Source organism: Dermatophagoides pteronyssinus, unplaced genomic scaffold (genome assembly GCF_027571235.1).
Source record: "Dermatophagoides pteronyssinus isolate colony J.1.1.1.1 unplaced genomic scaffold, Derpt_VIB-CSIC_2022.12 sq0007, whole genome shotgun sequence".
In the NCBI taxonomy this organism is placed as follows: domain Eukaryota; kingdom Metazoa; phylum Arthropoda; class Arachnida; order Sarcoptiformes; family Pyroglyphidae; genus Dermatophagoides; species Dermatophagoides pteronyssinus.
In genome coordinates this window covers 545,829-566,392 of record NW_027461531.1, presented here as the reverse complement: position 1 = coordinate 566,392, position 20,564 = coordinate 545,829, and the positions used below count along the sequence as shown (strand labels likewise).

Genomic DNA, 20,564 nt, shown 5'->3' with positions numbered 1-20,564 from the left:
TCAACATCATAGTGAAATAATCTGAAAAATCCTCCATCATTATGTTGACCAGAAAATGTGTTTGGCGTTTGGCAATTTAAATGTTTGGAACTAAGATTTAGGCCATTTTATTATTAAATGGCAAAGGGTGATGGCGGCGACCGATTTATTTTTCATATGGTATTTTCAAGGCAGATAAGGCAAAAAAAAAAATTCATAATTCATTTTTTTTCTCATTCAACTTTCACATTTTTTTTTTGGAAAGTTTGGAAACAGCAAAATATCAAAGAAAGAAATGAATCAAAAACAAAATTAAAGACAAAATTCTTTGCAATTTTCATCTTCCAAATGTCAGAATTTTCTGAAATGATGCTTTATTGAAAATGTCAAGTGTAAACTTTGGGTGTTAATGATATAGCTTCTAGTAGTTATATAATTGATATTATCATTAAATTCAATGATATTAAATCGTTCTCTGTAATTAGGATCTTTTATTGGTAACTAAAAAAAAAAGAAAGAAAAGAAATCTTTGTTTCTGGCAACTTAATTTTTTCCAATTTTTTATAATAAAAATTGAAAAATGGAAATCCAATTGCAAATTGATAGATAGTTATGACAGATTGGGACTATCAATTTGTGAATAACTCAATGTGATCATTTTATGCATGTCTTTCTAGTTTCTTCATGGAACTTGATTCATGATTCATCCAAAAAAAAACGTTGATAGATGTTGACAATGGAAAGGCGGTGATCATTGAAACGATTATTCAGATTTTTTTTTCTATTTCACTTACTTTATACTTGTCATAACCTTTAATTAATGACATAATTTGAATGAACAGAAACAGGAAAAACAGGAAAAAACAAACGATTCCATCCTCCTAATCATAAGAATTTTTTTTTTTGGTATGAGATGCCAAATCAAAATGCAGATTAGTATAAATTTGCATGTTAACTTTATTCGTATTTGAATGAAAAATACACTATTGAGACATCGAAAGTGTATTTTCTCTATATCAGATGTTGTTGAAAATTGTTCGGGTAACAACGAAAAAAAAAATCCAAAAACTAAATTCAAAAACTGTTTGAACGTGTAATCACAGGACCGTATTATTATTTACCCAAGATCGTTTACTATGTGAGTTTGTGTGATCAAATATTCAATTCGGTTAAAATAGTGATCGGAAGAAGACGGATCGCTTATTTGGAGTGTGTGGACAATTTAATCCCATTACAAATGACTTCAATAATGACATTGAACAGCTTATTAAACCGTACAATTGATTCTTGAATGGCGCAAGAATTTCTTTTTTTTTTTTGATTCTGTACGCTATTGGTTTTGACGCGGGTTCGACCATTTGTTTCATATATGACAATCAATCTCGCAAAAGTTTATTGTTTGCCTTTTTGACAAATAAAATGAGGGAATATCAAAAATGAATGATCACTGTAATTTGCGGTAACCGATACGATGATCATATTGAATGGAACAGATTTTTTTTCAACTTTGATCAGAAAATTTTTTTTGTTTGATTAAAAAAGTTTAGTTTAAAAAATGGCAATACAGTAGGAATTTCGACAAATTATATGTTATACAATGGTTACGATTAGTAAAGGCCATCTTGAAATGAATTCTCTCTTTGTTCAAAGAGATGTATCATTTTGAAGAGCCATAAACATCTATCATTGTTTGGTTTTTGTTCAATCTCCATCAAATCGAAAATAGCTGTTAATTTAGAAAAGGTTTAAATGACTAGATTAACAAAATCAATTCGAATCATTCTTTTGTATTTTGTCAAATTAGGAAATTCTCTTGATAATTAATTTTACAAACTAATAATGTTTTAGTTTTTAAATATTTTTTCCATTTATTCTATCATCCAATTTGTAAGAATTTCCCAAAAAAAATGAAATAAGATGACAATTGTGCCATCAAGTGGCATTGATGCGAAATAAAATTCGACCGTTGGAAAAATGCAAAAAGGAGGGAGGTGCATCTTTGTTGGTTCGGATTTCGGCTATAAAGCAGATAGACCCAGTGTGATGCGCATATATTATTTTACAGAGGGGAGATTGTGTTTGAGTACGGTGCTACCCGACATTTTTATTCAATCATTTTGAAATTGGACTGGCTTTGTTTCCAAGTGCAGCTCTCGGTTTATCGACTCTATTTTTGAATCCTGAATTTATTCAAATTAAAATTATCACCAATAATTCATATCAAATTCTTAAGAAAATGTCATCAGCCAAAGCACCAATGACTCGAATGCAAGGCCGAAAAATGGCCAGTAATCGATCACAATCGGATGAGATACCGATGAAATTTGCTATGATTAATGTTGCTGTCAGCTTGTTGATTTTTGTGGTCATGACATTTACATTTCTCAAATTTCACAAATCGATTGTCCATCCGCCAAGAATGATCTCAATAACCGGTGAGTACAGGCTTTAAAATGAATCCTAGAATATCTGTCTAATCTAATATTTTAAATTAGATCGTCTGGTGTATACGTTACAAATGCAAACATTCACCATGATTCCAATGTATTTATGCGTACTGAATGTTATCATGAACCGAATTCAAACTGGTGCCATCAATCCATTGAGTGGTCATGATGGTTATATAGAAAAATCGGTTCGAATATTGACCAATACATTCGAACAGACATTTATGAATGTCATTTGTCAACTGTCATTGGCAGTTTATATCCATTCGGAATACATGTATTTCATTCCCTATATTGTCTTTTGTTTCGTTGCTGGTCGAATCCTGTTTCTCATTGGTTACACTATCCATCCGAAATATCGCACATTTGGTTTCTTGTTGTCGCATGGCATCACAACATTGGCATTCTTTCTCACACTTGGTTATGCAACTGGTTTCACCCGAATGTTCCATTCATCAACCAGTCCAGGAAAAACTGAACTTTAAATTTTAATATCTAACCATAGCCATTCATTATAAGTACAAAGGCTATCATCCAAATTTTATTTAATATTTGAAAAAAATAATCATTCATAAACAATATTCAATAGCTTTGAACATATTCATATACTCATTCTTTACTTTAACCAAAGCATTCATCATCATCCATATAAAATTCGATTTGATGCATTTGTTTTTAAAAAAAATTCAATAAAATTAATGACTTTCTAAATTTACATAATCTTTTGGCAAACAATCAGATACATCGTGAAAATATTTATGATTTAATGCTTTCAATGCAGGTATGCGTAAATTTGGATCATATGTTAACAAACGATCTAACAAATCGATAGCATTATCATCAAGATATGGTAACAATTCTTTGAAATTCTGACGTTTCCATTTGGGAAAATTCGGTTTGTAATCGCATAACTTGACAACATCGGGCCACGTCTTTTCATCTGGTGTACCTAAGGTTCGAAATATCCTATATAATTGATCAATTTCACTGTCGCCAGGAAAAAGAGCCTTTTTGTTGGACATTTCAGCAAATATACAGCCAATGCTCCATATATCGACAGAAAAACCATAGTAATTTGTACCAAGAAGAATTTCTGGTGATCGATACCACAATGTGACAACTTCATGCGTATATATTCGCATAGGTATCATAATCGATCGTCCTAGACCAAAATCACCAATTTTGATATAACCATTGATGTCCACCAGAAGATTCTGTGGTTTCATATCTCGATGAATAACTTCATTTGCATGACAATAGTAAATTCCTTGTAACAATTGCCAAACATAACTCTTGATCAATTTAGGTGGAAGACCATTTGTGGTTGTATTGTCAAGTAATTTTTTAAGATCTTGATTTAGGTACTCAAAAACCAGATATAAACTATTATCACATTGGATAACGTCGATGAGACTATAAAATGATAAAAAATTCTAATCAAAATTGCTAATCAATCAATGAATATGAACATACCTAACAACATTTTTATGTTTGAGCGATTTCAGCAACGATATTTCTCGGATGGTAGTCGATGGAACACCTTCAGAATCACTGGCCATTAATAATAAACGATCATTATGAATAAAGAAATGAATAAATAAATAAATTACTCACGAATTCAGCCGAATTTTTTTCAACGCAACAAGGCTATCATTATTTTTATCGATTGCCTTGTACACAATGCCGTATGATCCTTCGCCGATTTTTTCAATTTTCCTATATTTTTCATCGATTGATTGAGGCATCTTTCATTGAGAGAAAAAGAGATTTAAAACAAAGTTTAATCCAGAATTCAAATTTAATAATCATTCAGCAATAAATTTGGAATAAAACAAGCATTGTCATTTTCCCTCCAAAAATCATATCAATTTTAAAAAGCCGCCAAGAGAAAAGAAGTGTGCACACCACTTTTTCAAAGATGTAAACACCTTTTAAATGTATTTTTTTAAAAAGATATGGTGCATAAACAACCAACATACACATTATATGTGATCAGCAAACACAAAGAATGGTGTGCATTTTTTTTTGCATAGTTCATAGCTATTTGTCGCAGATGTAGAAATTAATTTCAAACAGACATAAGTTAAAAGAATTTTTTATTCAACAAAAAAAAATGATAAGGCTTTTCAATAATTATAATCATCGAATAAATGAATGAAGAAAAATGGAAAAAAATAATTTTTTTTACAAAGCAATCATCAACTTGTATTTGTCTGATTGTGTGCATAGTTTTGCAAGCCCAATAAACCACCGAATTGAATGAATGGTATTACAAAATCAATTGGTTAAACATTTTTCATAAAAATTCTTTTAATTTCAAGTCTGTGTATGTTTGTGATGGCACATAAATCATCGTTCTCAAAAATAAATAAAAATGAAAAGCGAGGGTTTATAGATACATAATCATGGAAAATCACGTTTAAATTTTTGACCATCAAAGATTATTTCCGGATGATGTCTGAAATGAGCGATCGATATAAAGTTTTAACAACTTCATTTTGCTACGGCTTAAACTGGTCAAATATGATTGCATCTGTTCACCAACCGAACCATAGATCGCCACCATACAGAATACTGCTGTTTTTCTTACGGCACTTTCTTTGTTATCATAAGCCTATGTGGATGTTTTCAGAGAAAATAAAATCAAAATCAAATATTGATCTGGATTGTGCAAAGCTTACCTGAAGCAATGGTGGCATTAATTCTGGCAATAATTCTAAGACGATTTCTTTGTCGTTTAGCTCAACCAACTATAAGAACGGAAAAAAATCATTCGAATGTTAATTGCAATTAAATTATGATGTGGCAATAACGTACCTTAGTCAACAATTTAATAGCAATGATACTCAATGCACTTTCTTCGTGATTGATATATGATTGTAAAATTTTAAAACTTGTTCTCGGATCAAAGTTATAAATGGCGTAATTGGCCGTTGCTTCAGCATTTTTCACAACTTCTTTATCTTCATCTTTGCAAATGATTTCCATCAATGTTTGTAACGTTGATTCGACCAAATCATCAAATGATGATTTAGCTGTTTTGAACAAAATTTGTCCCATGCATATAATAATCAATGTTTTAGTTCGGGAATTCTTTTCGTTATGCAGTCGTGTTAGTAACGATTGGTAAATATCTTTACATTTTGTTGCAACTTCTTCGGGTGATGAATCTTTTACAAATTGAGTCATTAATGCAAGGTTTTGTTGATAATTTTCATCATCGGATGAAGAAACATTGAAATCGGCAACAAAACTATCAAAGTGTTGATGACCATTGGTGACTGAATGTGGTGAATCGGAAAACCCATTGGCCGTATTATTAGATGAATTGACCATACTAGAATTGAAGCTATTATCCAACAATTTGAAAGACCTGAATGCTAATGTCGAATCATGTTTCAAAGTCGAATTGGGACTTATTCCTGAATCAAGCGATACATTCGATATAGCATCGACACGTCGATGGTTTTCACTATTGTTGCCATTATGATTGCTATTAGCAGGTCCGTTATTGACGAACGGTGATGAACTCGTAGATGATGTCATTTGGTCAGCATCCAAGCTGAAGCTATATTTTTGAATTTCATCCGAAGTTTTTTTCAGCGAATCATAAATATCTGCTGGATTGAGGTGATCATTCGAATCAAAGTAAATTCTATCACCACTAATGTTGTGAGAATGAACACCAGACGCAACATTCTTGATAATATAAGGGGTTTGCATCACATTCGATGCTGGTGATTGACTGAGACGGGTTTTATGTTTATGTTGAATGATCTGCAAGGCTGCATCTTGATAACTGAAATCAAACAATGAAATTTCGCAAATAGATAACATATGCTTGTTTATAACTTACGTTTTACGAAGTTGATTTAGATATAGTGTCATTTCGTTCGAATTTAGATTGTACAAATCGACGATAGTATCCTGAGAAATTTTTCTTAAATCAGAACTTTTTATATCGGCTGTCCATGAAACAATTTTGACCAATGCCGTTTGAATGTCGTGATTGTTGGGACGATCATAAGTGAAATCTGAAGAATCCATCAGGAAAATAAGCTTGGAAAGATATTGTAAAACGGCAATCTTGACTTTAGTATTTAAAGTTTGTGTTTGATCACTCAACAATCGCATGATCACATTGAATTGATGGTCAATAGGGAACGATTCACGTATCAATTCAAATGTCTTAAGGATACGCGTCTGTATGGAACCCAAAGTATCACTACCAGCTTTTAGGAACAATCTTGTCATCAGAATGTAAAGCCAGGAATTCAGGTCATTCTTGTATATGTGAATCAATTCGTTCAGTGTATTAAGAAATAATGAAAATGCCTTAAAAAGTAAATAACATGTTAAAATTTAACACCTAAAATTCAACGCTTACAAATTACTTACTTTAGTATGAGGATCGACCAACATTCTTGTAAAAATGTCTGTAATTCGTTTCAATTGAAAAGAATTTAATCTTTCATCTGTATATCGGAGAAAATTGTTCAGACCAAGTAGACCATCTTTTCTATCGGACCAATGGGTACTGGAAAGATTTTCCAATATCTTACCAATGTCTTCGGCTTTACGAACTCCATAATTTGCAAACGATGTATCAGAACAGATGCTATTTTCATGGATTACGAAAATAGTATATTATAAGAAAATGAATCGGTCAAACATACCTGGAAGCATCACTTTCATCCGATTGTTCATCAAAGAATTTTTTCCTATGCGTCGCATGCATTAGGAAAGCATTTTCGATCATTTGTTCATGTTCGTTTGGCCGTAATATCCTATTGTTATGAGCTAGATCCAGATCGGAACTGGTAAGATGACTTTTCGTTCGACTAGCTGTCGAGCTGGAGCTCAACTTTCTTTCGAATCGTTGTGAATGACTACTATTATTAGTACGGCTGGCTGGACTTTGATCACGACTAGTGATACTAGTTCTTTTTGTTCTCGTCGACGATGGTGTTTGGTAACGAGAATGAGGAATGCTGCTACCGGTGCCAGAGTTACTACAGAATGCATTTAGACGTGATGATGGCGATGCTGAACGACTTCCTGGCTGTGATTTTGATACCTGACGATTTCGTCGGGCCGGTGTTCGCATGGCTGAACCTGCTGTGTTAATACTGCAGCCATCAGTAACATTATCATTCTTTTTAGTATTATGGTCTAACAAGAAAAACAAATAAAAAACGGTGAATTTTGATAAAACAAATTGAGAACAATAACCAATGTAGATTGAATAGCATCAATAGAAATAGAGATAGTTTGAAATTATTTTTCAAAGTAAAAAACATTTTATTTAATGGTATGAGATTGAAAGAGAATGAAAAGAATAAAACGAAACAAAAAGAAACAAAACCAAACAACTACATACGTAAACTATAGACTGAATTAAGCAATGTTTTTGTTGTTATGGGTTGATGTTGTTGATTATTATTATTATTATGATGAAGATGATGATTGGTATAAACATTAGCTTTAGCTCTAGCTCGCCGTTGTGCATCAATATCTATAGCACTAGTTGCTTTTACGGGTGTTCGATTTAAAGCTATAAATTAATAATTTTGATTAGAAATGAAAATAAATTAAAACAAAAATAAAATAAAATATAAAAGCATCAACCAGTATGTGTTAATCTGAATAGATCATCAACATCTATATCGCTTTTTTTGGGATCAAACATGTAAATGCTTGACAGTTAGGTTTTAAATTAAGCATAATTTTCATTTTAAAAAATAAGATAAAAAAGACAATATTTACGTGATGAATTGTTACGTGGTGAAGATGAATGAACAGGAATTGCGGAACGTTTTGCAATCAAATTATTACTAAAATGACGATTGATGCTTTCAATTGATCCATTTGTCGAAACTGAATTAGTTCGATTAGTCAATGGTCGTGAATAAGTTGTAGCTTTATTGAGAGAATTTGTCGAACTCCAATTGGACATTTGTTCACCTTGTAACATTCTTTGTTTGCTAGAATCTAATGAACTAAGCAAATAATCAGATTCGGCCTTGAATTTATCGGCAAATCCCCAGAATGCTTTTCTCGCCAATGCTCGTGCTTCTGGATCAGCATCGCTCATTCCTTTTTTGATTGCTTCACTGAGAGTTCCAACATGTCTCTCTAGACAATTAGGTGGCCATGTATGTAATAGTTGATCAAGAAACTCGCAGCATGCTTTGCGGATTTCTTTTGATTTCGAAGATACATTGTAAGTAATTATTGGAACTAATCGACTTGTATGGGTATGCTGAATGACAAAGCGGATAGCAACCACTGCTGAGCTTGACATAATTTTGGCACTGTTTTGTATCGAATCGATCAAAGATGGAAGCAGTGCTTCGGCAAATCTATCACATCTATAAATGAAAAGCGCAAATGATAAATCGATCAATTAAAATTTTTGTTGTTCAGTGTAACTAACTTGTTTCCGATGCGCTGAGACAAATAGGCGATTGATATACAAGCCTCTCGAACGACCTGCGATCTTAGATCCTTGACTGATGTTTGAAATGGCACTTCGAGAGGTTTAAGATACTGATAAAATTCTTCATAATCGGCTGCGCCAGCAATTAATAGTGAGCGAAATTTTCTTAAACATTCGATACGTTTCTCCCATTCCGTATTTGGATTCGAACATGTATCACGTATTCGATTCAATTCTTGTTCCAAATCTTTGACAGAAAATATCTGTATTCTAGAAACATCTTCGAATGCATTCATAAACATTTCTTCATCAGCAGCACCCGATGATTCTAAACAAAATAAATTGATAAAATGATTTATTCAATTATTTTCATGATAAAAATTAATACATACTTGAATTGCTTGGTGGTAATTTATTGAGGATAGCATTTCTTTTGACCGGCGGTGCCGACGTTGCCCTTTTGAATGAATTGACTTTCTGTTTCGAGCGAAAAAAAAATTCCATCAATATAGATAGCCATATTTAAATGAATATATTTCGAAAACATACCTTGAAATCGACTTCATCATTGTTGGCTGAATCATTACTATTACTATTATTATTATTATTTGTATTAGTAATTGTCGAATTTGGTGAAGATGTTAAATTTGAACGATTTTTTGATACTATAAAAGGTAATAAAATAAAAGCAAAGAAATGTAATATAGAGCATTTAATAATAATTCATATGCACACATATAGCAAAAAAGTTCCAGTTTTGTATGTAAAAAAAAGAAAACAAAATCAATGAAACAAAATCTATGCCAGACAAGGAAACAAGCAACAATCTGTCATTATTACCATAGATTCATCATAATCGATTTAACGAATCAAATAATTTGTTTCCGACAGCTATTAGAAATTTATGTATAATAATTACAATGACAATCATCATTAAAAACCATGTTTGTTTTTTTTTTGTTCTGTTATCAACCAGGTATTTCGTTACAGCTATTCTATCCTATAGTTATAATCGTTTGACACCAAATATTTCTTTCCACTATATAAAATAATATAAAATAATGATACTCATAGGATATATCAACACTACCACCACCACCAATATTGGATAGTTAGGTGCACATGGTTGATTTTTCAACTCGGGTACTAAATAACATGAAAAGTTATTTTTTTCATACAAGACAAAAAAAATCATGCGGGATAAAAATGAACAACAAAAAAAAATCATTCAACAACAAAATGTAATAAATAACCGTCATCATCATCAACTGAGAATCAAATGGAGATCCTCTACTCTCAAGACGATGATAATTTCGGAACCAGTCAACAATGGTGAATAAACAACTCCCAAATTGTTTCACATGTGAATGCTTCAGAAGGTGCTTATTATTATCATCATCATCATCATCATAGTCAAATGCTTTAGTGTCACACAAAACCCCAAGTGAAGCACCCAAATTGACAAAACTTGTAGTCGAAATAAAATGTTGTTCATTCGATCGATCCATTGATGAAATTGATTGAATTCAAAATGATCATACCATTGATTGATAATCAAAACCATAAATTATATGGAAAAAAAGTGAAATGGAATTTTTTTTAAAGGAAAAGAAATTTTTTCGAAATTGAAAAAATGCCAGTCAACGTTTCGAATAGAAAAAAGTTGATTGATCTCATCAAATCCTTTTGCTTCATTCCCAATAATCGATAATAGATTCAAAAAAAAATTAAATATACCTCTTTCGCTTTCTGCATAAAAATCTAAAAATTGTCATTCTAGTCAAATATGATCCTCTCTATTGACTAATTTGTTTAGTATTCAGTAGTAAACAACAATAATTCGATGACTAATTTCATTATACGAATGTCCTTGCATTGAAAATTCAAAAATTATTCATCTTTTTGCTAAAAAAAAAATTCTTTCAATGACAAATTTTTCCTCATTGCGTATAATGTTCCGGGCGAGAAAAAAAACTATTATTTCATAACTAAAAAAATCGTTTAACACATTTGTTTTACAATCGCGATTGACAAGCATGTATATGTGTGTGGGTTCCATATTTTAAAAAGAAAAAAATCAGAGTATGTCATTGTGAACGAAGAAAAAAAAATACAGTTAAACATTGAATTCAGAAAAAAATGACTAGAAATCATTGAACTCGTCATCATATAATGGTAACTTTATCATCATTCATTTTATTTCGGCATTTTTTTTCTTTTAAACATTCAATTCATTTGATTTAATAAATCATATTATGGATGTAATATTGACATTCGTATCCCATAAATGGACAACACACAGCGACAAACAAAACAAAACATTCTTATTGCTGCAGCATTTTTTTTTTTGTTAAAAAATGCAAATTTTGTTGTCGTTTTTTTCTGTGCTCGTAAAAAAAATCAACAAAATTACGATGACAAAATAACAGGTGAAATTATATTGAAAAAACATATGCAAACGTTAACAACAACAACAAAAACAACTATGTGATTGAGAAGCCGAAGGCAATAAAAGATAGAAAGAAGAAAAAATAACAAACGGAACAAAAGAAAATGATGTCAATATATCAAATTATTTCAATGATAATAACACACACACACATACACCATACAATGTAATGTTTTATTTTTCTTCGAAAAAAAACTAAACTTTCACCAGGTCCATCCCAAGAACATATCAATATGAGATGATTAAGATGATGAAAGGAAAAATAAAATTTTAAAGTTTTCCAGAAAAAAAATTTTCATCTTTCAAAAAAAAAGAAAACCCATTATAATGAAAAATTATCTAGAGCATATTCAAATTGATTCGATATGGCGAATAAACAAATGAAAATAAATAAATAAATAAAAAATTGGATGAAAACAGGAAAACCAATTTTTTTTTGTTTCTTTTGTCGGGGAAAAAAAAGAGAAAATCAATCGAAAGGGAGAAACCGATAAATCATCGCAATCATTATCCATGTCGATAATATGTATTATGTGTTTGTGTATGTTTTTCGGTCGGCACCGATCAAAATCTACTACTTTTTTTTCTGGTGGATATGTCACAAGCAATCTATCAATCTAATACAAGTAGATCTATTACAATTGGGATTAAATAAATTCACCCAATAATGATTACAATTGACAACAACAACAACCTGTTAAAGTGAAATTAACCTGACTAAATATTATTTATCAAATAAAAAAAGTGCAAAGTAAAAATTTCCCAAAAAAATATATGGCAAAGATGATAAAAATTTATGTATAATCAATAAGATGCTAATGATAATTGTAAATGATAAATTATGTGTGAGAAAAAAAAAGAAAGAAAATAAAAATGGCGCAACAATAACTACAAGTAGCCAGTGTTTAAGAGAAAAAAAAATCGCAACGTCACCAGCGTCAAGGTTTCCAAATCGAAATGAGATAGTGCCATTAGGACACAACAACAACAACAACAATGTTTTTCAAAATTCAATTTATTTGCCCATATAGGAAAAAAAATTATCATCATCATCATCATCATAACTATCTTTTTCGGTATTAAACAAAAACAACAATTTTTGCAATGACAAAAACAATGGAGAAAAATGGAAAAAAAACACACACAAATTATGAAGAAATGTATGTATTTTATACAGGTAAATAGAAGTAAAAAACAATAGAATGAGGAAAAAAATCCACTACTTGAATAGGCGATAATATTATTTTATGAAATGAAATGAAAAAAAGGGAGAGAAGAAAAAAACACAAAGAGAAAGGGGAAATAAATGACAATGTCAACCAAATGTATTATGATGATCATCGAAACCTTGGGTTTCTTGAATGATTTCATATTGGTTGATGTCATCGTTGTAGGTTTTTTCCCCTCGAAATATTTCTGAGATATAAACCTGAGAAAAAATAGAATGATGTATTCTTTACATTCAAACATCTTCAATGTGTTTCTTTCTTGTGTGCATGAACAAACTATTTATTCTTATTTTTATTCAATTTTTTTTTGCTTCAACCAAAAAAGTTTAACCTTACACCTGAGAACACACCAAGTCAATAACAAAAAAACAAACAAAAAAAACTTGACGTGACAATAAACAATGATAATGTTGATTTGCATAAAGATTTCAATCTATAAAGATGATGATAATGATGAATATCATCAAGTCAAATCTATGTTAATGTCTTTATCAACACATTAATCGTATAATTCTTTTTTTATCATCATCATCATCATCAACTATAACGGTATCAACGGGCATAATGATCATCATTATCATCATCATCACGAATGATTATAAAATTGCTGCAAGTATTTGGCCAATGATTATCATCATAATACTAATAATAAATTATTACAATCAACAACATTACGAATCATCAAGGTAAAAAAAAGACAAACAAATGAAAGATTAAAAAAGGAAAGGTAGAAGAAATTCACAATGGCATAGTTTTAGTTATTTATTCAAAACTAGATCTTCGTATAAAATTATTGCAATACAATAAATATGAATTTGAAAATATAGTGAAGAATTGGAATATTATTCCATGAATTTGATATAGAAATGATATTTCAAGTCTGAAACAGGAAATTTCAATAGAGTAATGGAACCGGCCGGTCGATTATTATTATTATTATTATATTCAACTTTTGGAACAGCCCATTTTTTTGGCTCAAACAGAATTAGAAATAAAAATGAAATAGCCTAGTCCAAATGAGTTTGAGCAATGAACTTGAGTTTGGCATCGATCAAAATGAACGAAAAAAAGATATGCTGCAATGGGAAAATTATCAAAACAATCTGAATATCACGAAACAAAATGACATTGGAAGAATTGAAAAATTCAAATCAAATAATTTAGTTAGAAAATATTTCAACAACAAAAAAAACAGTCGGATTAGTTTTCAATCAATGTCACAATCACATGATTTTAAAATAAGAAAAAAACTTGGAGATGATCCAGAAATCATATGACAAAATAATAAACAATACCTAAAAAATTTGTACGATGATTTGCAGAATGTTGACTAGGACTTGACAGAGTAGATGTTGTCCAGAGATGATCAGAAGAATTATAGTTGTAATAATTGTTATTAGTATTATTATTGTTATTTCTTCTTAATGCACAACTACATTGACGTTCAATTTTTCGACGTTGATTGGACGTCATGCGTAACATTTTATCATACATCTGTATCCAATCCCAATCAGAATCCCAAATAATTGAACCATTTTCTGAGACTAGATTCTTACGATTCATATATGGACTATTGGTTGCAGAATGGCTATAATATTTACGTTTAGTTAATGTTGATGTTGAATTTGACGATGATGATGATGATTCGGGCAGAATTGCCGTATGTATCGATTCATTATTAGTCGATAACATCGAATCAGAAGATGTAGCTGACCAAATTGGTGAATTTGATTTATCATTATCATTATTTGAACTACATAAAGAATCATCACCATTAGTTGTAAAACTGGCAGCTCGATTTTTTATCATTTCATCATCAAAACTGCAATCAGAGGTATCGAATAATGCCGAATCAAGATTTGTATTTTCATTATTATTAGTTGTGTTTGAACTACCGTCATCATCATCATCATCATCATTATTATTGATTATGACGAATGAATCACATAAAGAATCATCACCACCATTATAAATGCAAGCAATAGAATCGTTATTCATATCGACAATCATTTTTCTATCATGATTATTATTAAAATCAAATTATATCATGAAGCCGCAAAAAAATAAATAAATATTTTCTATGTATTTTGTTTGTTGAATCAAAGACAGACACACACAATTGCACAACAGCAACACAAACAAACACTATTGAAAGACTGAATTAAATTTGCCAAATCGGCTGCATATGGGCAAAAACAAAACGTAAAAAAGCTGCCGCATAATATGGCAGTAGTAGATACTGATACTGACAACAACATACATTGGATACACTATCATTATCCTGTATATATATGAATGAAGGATACTGAACCGTTACCGTGTATCAGCTGATGAGATAATGTTGAAAGAGTGCAGACTATTTGGAAAAAAAGCTAACGGCATATGGATAATATATGCGTACACAACTAAATAATAAATAAGAATTTTTTTTTGAAAGAGAAACAAAAATGGGCACTTTGGCGCCAGTGTTATAAATTAAAAATTTCATCATTAAATGCATAATATTATACATGCTACATAACAAGAATATGCCAAGGATTTTTATTAAAAAAAACGTTTATAGCAATCATCATTATTATCATTATCATTATTATTATGATGATGATGACGACAACGATACTTGACATTCAAACATATTTGTTTGCATGAGAAAAAAAAAGATGAAACGATAAAAAATTCGGAAAATTTTTGACACACACATACACAATGAGTATTATACGAATGTCTCGAATAATATTCCAAAAAAAAAAATTATGATACAAACATATCCTGATTCTTTGCGTGACCATATCCAAGATTTTTCAGACAACAACAAAATCTTAACTATTTACACATTTGAAACAATTTCATATTTGTAAATAAAGGACCCCGGTCAATAGAAGAAATTATTCTAATGAAACACCACCAACAACAAAGTCGGATCGAAATTAAATAGATAATGTTGGTAGTGTATACAGATATGACGATGTGAAAAAATCAAGTCTTATCACATCAGCAGGTAATTTATGCATGTGTGTGTGTGTTTGTGTGTACAAGTATTATCATCAACAACAATTGAATGTATGATTGTTCATTTTATAAATAAGTGTCATCATCAAATGGATAATTAAGGTTATTCATATTAATAAAAATATCATTTCATTGAATTGTGTGTGTGTGTATGGCACGCAAGTTTTTTATTGATCGTTTGGGTAGAAAATTATACACCCTCATGAAAAAATTCAACTTTTTCATTATATGACACGAATATAATAAATAAACATTTGAAATAATGATGATGGTAGCAAAAAGAGATTCGATTTGCAACATGAAAAAAAATTGTTCAATAATGAATCAAACAAACATCAAACATAGTTCGGTCAAATTGAAATTTTTTTTTTTATTTTCCCCATTTTCCAATTTAGAAAAGACATTGATCATTATTAATCAACGAAGAAATTACAATCATCGTAAAGAGAGTCAAAGAAAAAAAATTGCAATTATCTAAAAAGAAAAAAAACAAATGTTGGATTCGTTTTTTTATTCATTTTGAAATGTTTCCTCTTCGGCACGATTAAACAATAATTTATTTTTCTTCGAACAGGAGCAATAATTGGTTCAATAATAACCAAGAAAAAAAAACCAGAGGATCCTGTATTCGATCAAGAATCAACATATGTGTGCATCTTTTCTCTTTTTTCAATACACGATTATACAATTAGAAAAAAAGATTCAATATCAAATTTTGAATGAATCAAAACAAAAACCTGGATTTCAATTTCATATGTGATTGATAAAATTTTTTTTCTGGATTCAGATTGAAAAACAATATTTACAGTTAAGATTTTTGTTGATATATTCTATCAATAGCGAATATCAATCGATCGATCAATCAATCAATTGATTGATTTTATTCGAAAAAAAAGACTTTGCTAAATTATTCAAGTAAATCACCTAAATATCTATTAAATTGATTGAACACAATATAAATTAAATATTGATTGATTGGATCAATAATAATAAAGAATAAAATCCAAGGACAATTCAATTCAAATCAATTGTATACCTCAATTATCTGATTGATAACATAATAGTTAGATTTATGAAGCAAAATTACCATTCACAAACAATAATAATAATGATCGATAAAAAAACAAGCAATAATTTAAACAGCACATTCGAACAGGTTGTAATTGTTATTAAAAATCTTTTTTTGGAAAACAAAAAGAGAAGAAAAAAATCGAAAATCAATAAAAAGGCGATGGCAATATAATAATAAAAAACAATAATGGCCACAAAACAAAACAAAAACAAGAACAAAAAACCGACAACAGGTCAAAATATCAAATAAATATAAAATCATTTGAAAGGTAAAAGTAAATCATCACCTGTTGAATATTGCCTGGTTAATCATTCTTTTTTATTGTTCAACCAATGAAAACAAAAAATAAAAACTAAACAAAACATCAACAGAATGAAAATGGACAAAAAAAAAATCTTTTCATTCGAATAAACTCAATCAACCAACGAACAAATGAATGAATGGTTGTCGACAAATTAGAAAAAAAACAACAACTAAGAATAATAACGGCTTCAAATAAATGATTGTTTTGCGAAGAAAAAATGGCAATTTCTATAAACATCACACACACACATAGAGATAAATGAATGAACGAACCCAAAAAAAATAATTTGAATAACATCATCATTATCTATAACCAACAAAGAAAAAAAATACGAAAAAGATAAACGCGTGTCTTTTTTCTTCTCCAAACAGCCAACACCTTTGAGATTATTATCAAATATGAAACAATTATTTGGCCAGAAAAAAAAACCAACCAGTATTTTTTTTATATTCTTTTTCAAAAATGATCAGGTGTATTATGTTCGGTTATGAATCGATGTTTTTTTTCCATCAACGCATCTACGATCATAGTCATAATAATAATTACCACCCGGATATATAAAAAAAAATTCAACTAATTGGATAATTATTTCATCAATATCGTGATTTTAAACTTAGTTCCGAATATCAAAAGCCCAAAAAAAACAAAATCTAAATCTAAATCGAAAAAAATGAATGAAAAATAATCTTTCTTTTTTTTGCCAATATTGATCAGGATAATGATGATGATGATGATGATTAAACATTAAAAATAATTATGAATTGATGATCAAGTCATTAAAGGTAATCGATCAAAATAATAACAGGATTTTCAAATAGTGAAAGCTTAAATTAGACAGACACACATACACACACACACCTGTATGATCATGGTTTAATGGAGCGTAAAACGCCATCTAGATTATTAGATCGAAATACATTAACTGATGATAAATTTAATTAATTAATTAAATAGGACTGATGTCAACTATAGTTAAACTTGTTATGATTATAGTCAATGTCATCAACGTGATAGCAATTTAAATCGAATTCAACAAGGTGCTCTTGACATAAATAGCTGTCAAAATACTATCAAATACATTGAGAAATATAATTAGATAAACCAAATAAAATCCTCATAACAACCATCATTGATGTTATCTATTATTATCATCATCATTTTTATCATAAAGTGTACACACATTTCATTTCATTTATTAGATCGAATGACTGATTTTGTAGTTATTAGAATGTCGAAATCACAAATGAATAGATTATTTTAAAAAATTTTGAAGACATACCTACTGCAGCTTTGCTGCCACAATTATTGTTGTTGCTGATCAATGTAATAGATTCGCCTGCGTTTGCAATTTCTTCAAATTTAGCCAATAATGTTTGTAACCTAAAATGGAAAAGCAAAATATGATAAATATTCAGTTATTTTTTGACATTTCTAAATAGCATCTTGCACGTGCATTATCAACCAACCGGAAAAAAATCATTTCGAAAAAAAACAATAGATATTTTGAATGGATGTAATTTACTATTGTTCGAATTTGAATGAATCTTTGTGAAAATTCTTCATAAAATACAATTCTAACTCATCATAATAACAACAACAACCTGACATATAAATCACTTTGAAGGTTTACGATTCATTCGACCATTACATTCTATTAGTTAAAAACAATGCATAGCTTCTCGTGTTAAAATTGGAATGATGTTTCTCGGAGATGCTTTTTTTGGTCATTATTTGTAGGTTTAATACATACTTTTGTGCGGGCATCTGATTCGAATATTTTCGCATTATTTCGTTACGTAATCGATCGCCAACATGTTTGTATACGGAGACCAATGTTGTCATCGATGTATCACGTACTTGAGAATTTGGATCCGACATTAGATTTATTAATGGTGCAATAAATTTTGACACATATAGTTGGCCGTTAGTCGATCCGAATACACCATAACGTAAAAGACATTCTTGAAAAAATAGACAAATTTCTTCACGAACTTTGTAGTTTTTATGTGAAAATGCTGGCATTAATTTTTCCAATATTATCTATTGATGAATTATAAAAACAAATGAAATTCATAATTGCAAAAAAAACAAGGCAATAAAATTCAACATACCTGAGGTGTCGAAACAAAACTCATCAATTTGATGAGCAAAGTTTTCGCTTGTTCACGTACACATTCTTTTGCATCACCAAGACGATCAATAGACGGTCCGATAACTAATTTAAGTAAAAATCAGAAAAAAATCTACATAAATACAATCAAATTACTTACTTGATGATAAATATGGTTTTAAATTCTCTTTCATACGAATGGCCAAATGTGCCAAGATTTCCAAACCATTTTGAGCAACCTAAAATGAATGAACAAGGAAAAAAAACAGTTATGAAAGATCAAGAATTGTCATAAAGCTTATGAAGCATTGATTGAAGTATGGGTAATTCTAACATAGAATTTATAAATAACCCTTCCTACATAGAGAATGTCAGAAAAATGGGTGTGTGTAATGATGAATCAAAAAAGGATTTGTTTTCAAGTTATTATATTGTGCTGAATAAACATATTTAATGTCGACAAACAGCGACAAATCAAGCAGAAATAAACAAAAAAAAGGTTAATTCTATTAAGAGTGTGTCGTGTTAATTAAAAATAACTTTTTCAGTTTTTTTTAAAGACATACCTTAAAATTACTATTATTTAACCAATGTATTATTGAATCAATAAATGCACCAATATGTTCACATTCTATTGAATTTTCTTCGATGGTTAAATAGTTGAGTAGATCGGTACCGATTTGTAATTTTTTCTTTGTATCTTGGCTCGAAAGTAATGGAAGATAATTGTCGAGCGTTGTGGATGGCATCGAAGCCATTATTTATTGATTGTCGGCGTTTATTGTGTCGAATGTTTGGGTGGAATATTTTTCTGGATAACAGTATTATGATTGTACATGAAAGTTTTTCAATCTAATTTTGGGTTGATAATTAAAAGATTTATTAGATTTTTCAAACAACAATATTTGACAAAAAAAATTCCTGATGATAACAAAACATACACATTGAATTCAATTTGTTCATCAATGAATTATCATCATCATCACAATTGAATATCCACAAGTGCTTTTTATCTCATTTTTATTCCAGATGCGAAGCATTCTATTCGGAGATTCTATTTACCTATGCCAGACACCAGTATAACAACAAAATGACAAAAAAACTTTACGAATCAAAATGAACAATAATCACTGTATGTAAAGTAATGAAAATTATATTGAACAACAACAAAAAAACACCAACAAAAATGATTGTCGACAAGAATTGGTTTTGGAATACTAAAGCACTTGTAGATATTCTTCAATTAGATCAAATAAATCATCTAATGATGATGATGTAATAATGACAATAATTCTTTAAACAAAATAAACATATTGAATTGAACATTGATTTTTATTATCATCAGGAATATTGTTATCAAGAATTTATTTAAAAATACTTTTAGAAAATAAAATAAAATTCTATTCATATGGACAGATGCATAACACCATAGATGTATTAATACTGTTCAATGCTGAGAATTAATGCAGTCAGAAAAAACAAATAATTTTTCTTTTTCTTTGGCTGCTCTATAGCCAGCATACTCT

The 20,564-nt window shown here is 29.7% G+C and overlaps 3 protein-coding genes across 6 annotated transcripts; 1 reads left to right on the top strand and 2 right to left on the bottom strand.

The window, feature by feature from the left end:
* Positions 1 to 2,002: 2,002 nt before the first annotated feature.
* LOC113799439 (uncharacterized) lies at positions 2,003 to 3,146 on the top strand. Its single transcript, XM_027350060.2, has 2 exons — positions 2,003 to 2,414; positions 2,475 to 3,146. The coding sequence occupies exons 1-2, from the start codon at positions 2,216 to 2,218 to the stop codon at positions 2,909 to 2,911; spliced, it is 636 nt and encodes a 211-aa protein (XP_027205861.2). The 5' UTR covers positions 2,003 to 2,215; the 3' UTR covers positions 2,912 to 3,146.
* On the bottom strand, positions 2,095 to 4,334 carry LOC113799438 (cyclin-dependent kinase 2-like). The gene is made up of 3 exons (XM_027350059.2): positions 4,041 to 4,334; positions 3,900 to 3,977; positions 2,095 to 3,839 (listed from the first exon to the last, which is right to left on the bottom strand). Exons 1-3 carry the CDS (start codon positions 4,169 to 4,171, stop codon positions 3,122 to 3,124), a joined length of 927 nt encoding a protein of 308 aa, XP_027205860.1. The 5' UTR covers positions 4,172 to 4,334; the 3' UTR covers positions 2,095 to 3,121.
* Positions 4,335 to 4,505: 171 nt separating this feature from the next.
* Positions 4,506 to 20,554, bottom strand: chb (CLIP-associating protein). 4 transcript variants are annotated; one of them, XM_027350056.2, is made up of 17 exons: positions 20,417 to 20,554; positions 19,605 to 19,890; positions 19,199 to 19,277; positions 19,040 to 19,143; positions 18,679 to 18,968; positions 18,208 to 18,308; positions 9,415 to 9,530; positions 9,258 to 9,342; positions 8,863 to 9,193; positions 8,193 to 8,797; positions 7,807 to 7,980; positions 7,103 to 7,598; positions 6,825 to 7,044; positions 6,283 to 6,761; positions 5,244 to 6,225; positions 5,108 to 5,176; positions 4,506 to 5,040 (listed from the first exon to the last, which is right to left on the bottom strand). In XM_027350056.2, exons 2-17 carry the CDS (start codon positions 19,794 to 19,796, stop codon positions 4,861 to 4,863), a joined length of 4,503 nt encoding a protein of 1,500 aa, XP_027205857.2. In that variant the 5' UTR covers positions 19,797 to 19,890; positions 20,417 to 20,554; the 3' UTR covers positions 4,506 to 4,860. The 4 variants fall into 4 exon arrangements, with proteins under 4 accessions (XP_027205857.2, XP_075676760.1, XP_075676762.1 ...); XM_075820645.1 differs by lacking the exon at positions 20,417 to 20,554 and adding an exon at positions 19,980 to 19,994; XM_075820647.1 differs by lacking the exon at positions 7,807 to 7,980.
* Positions 20,555 to 20,564: the final 10 nt, after the last annotated feature.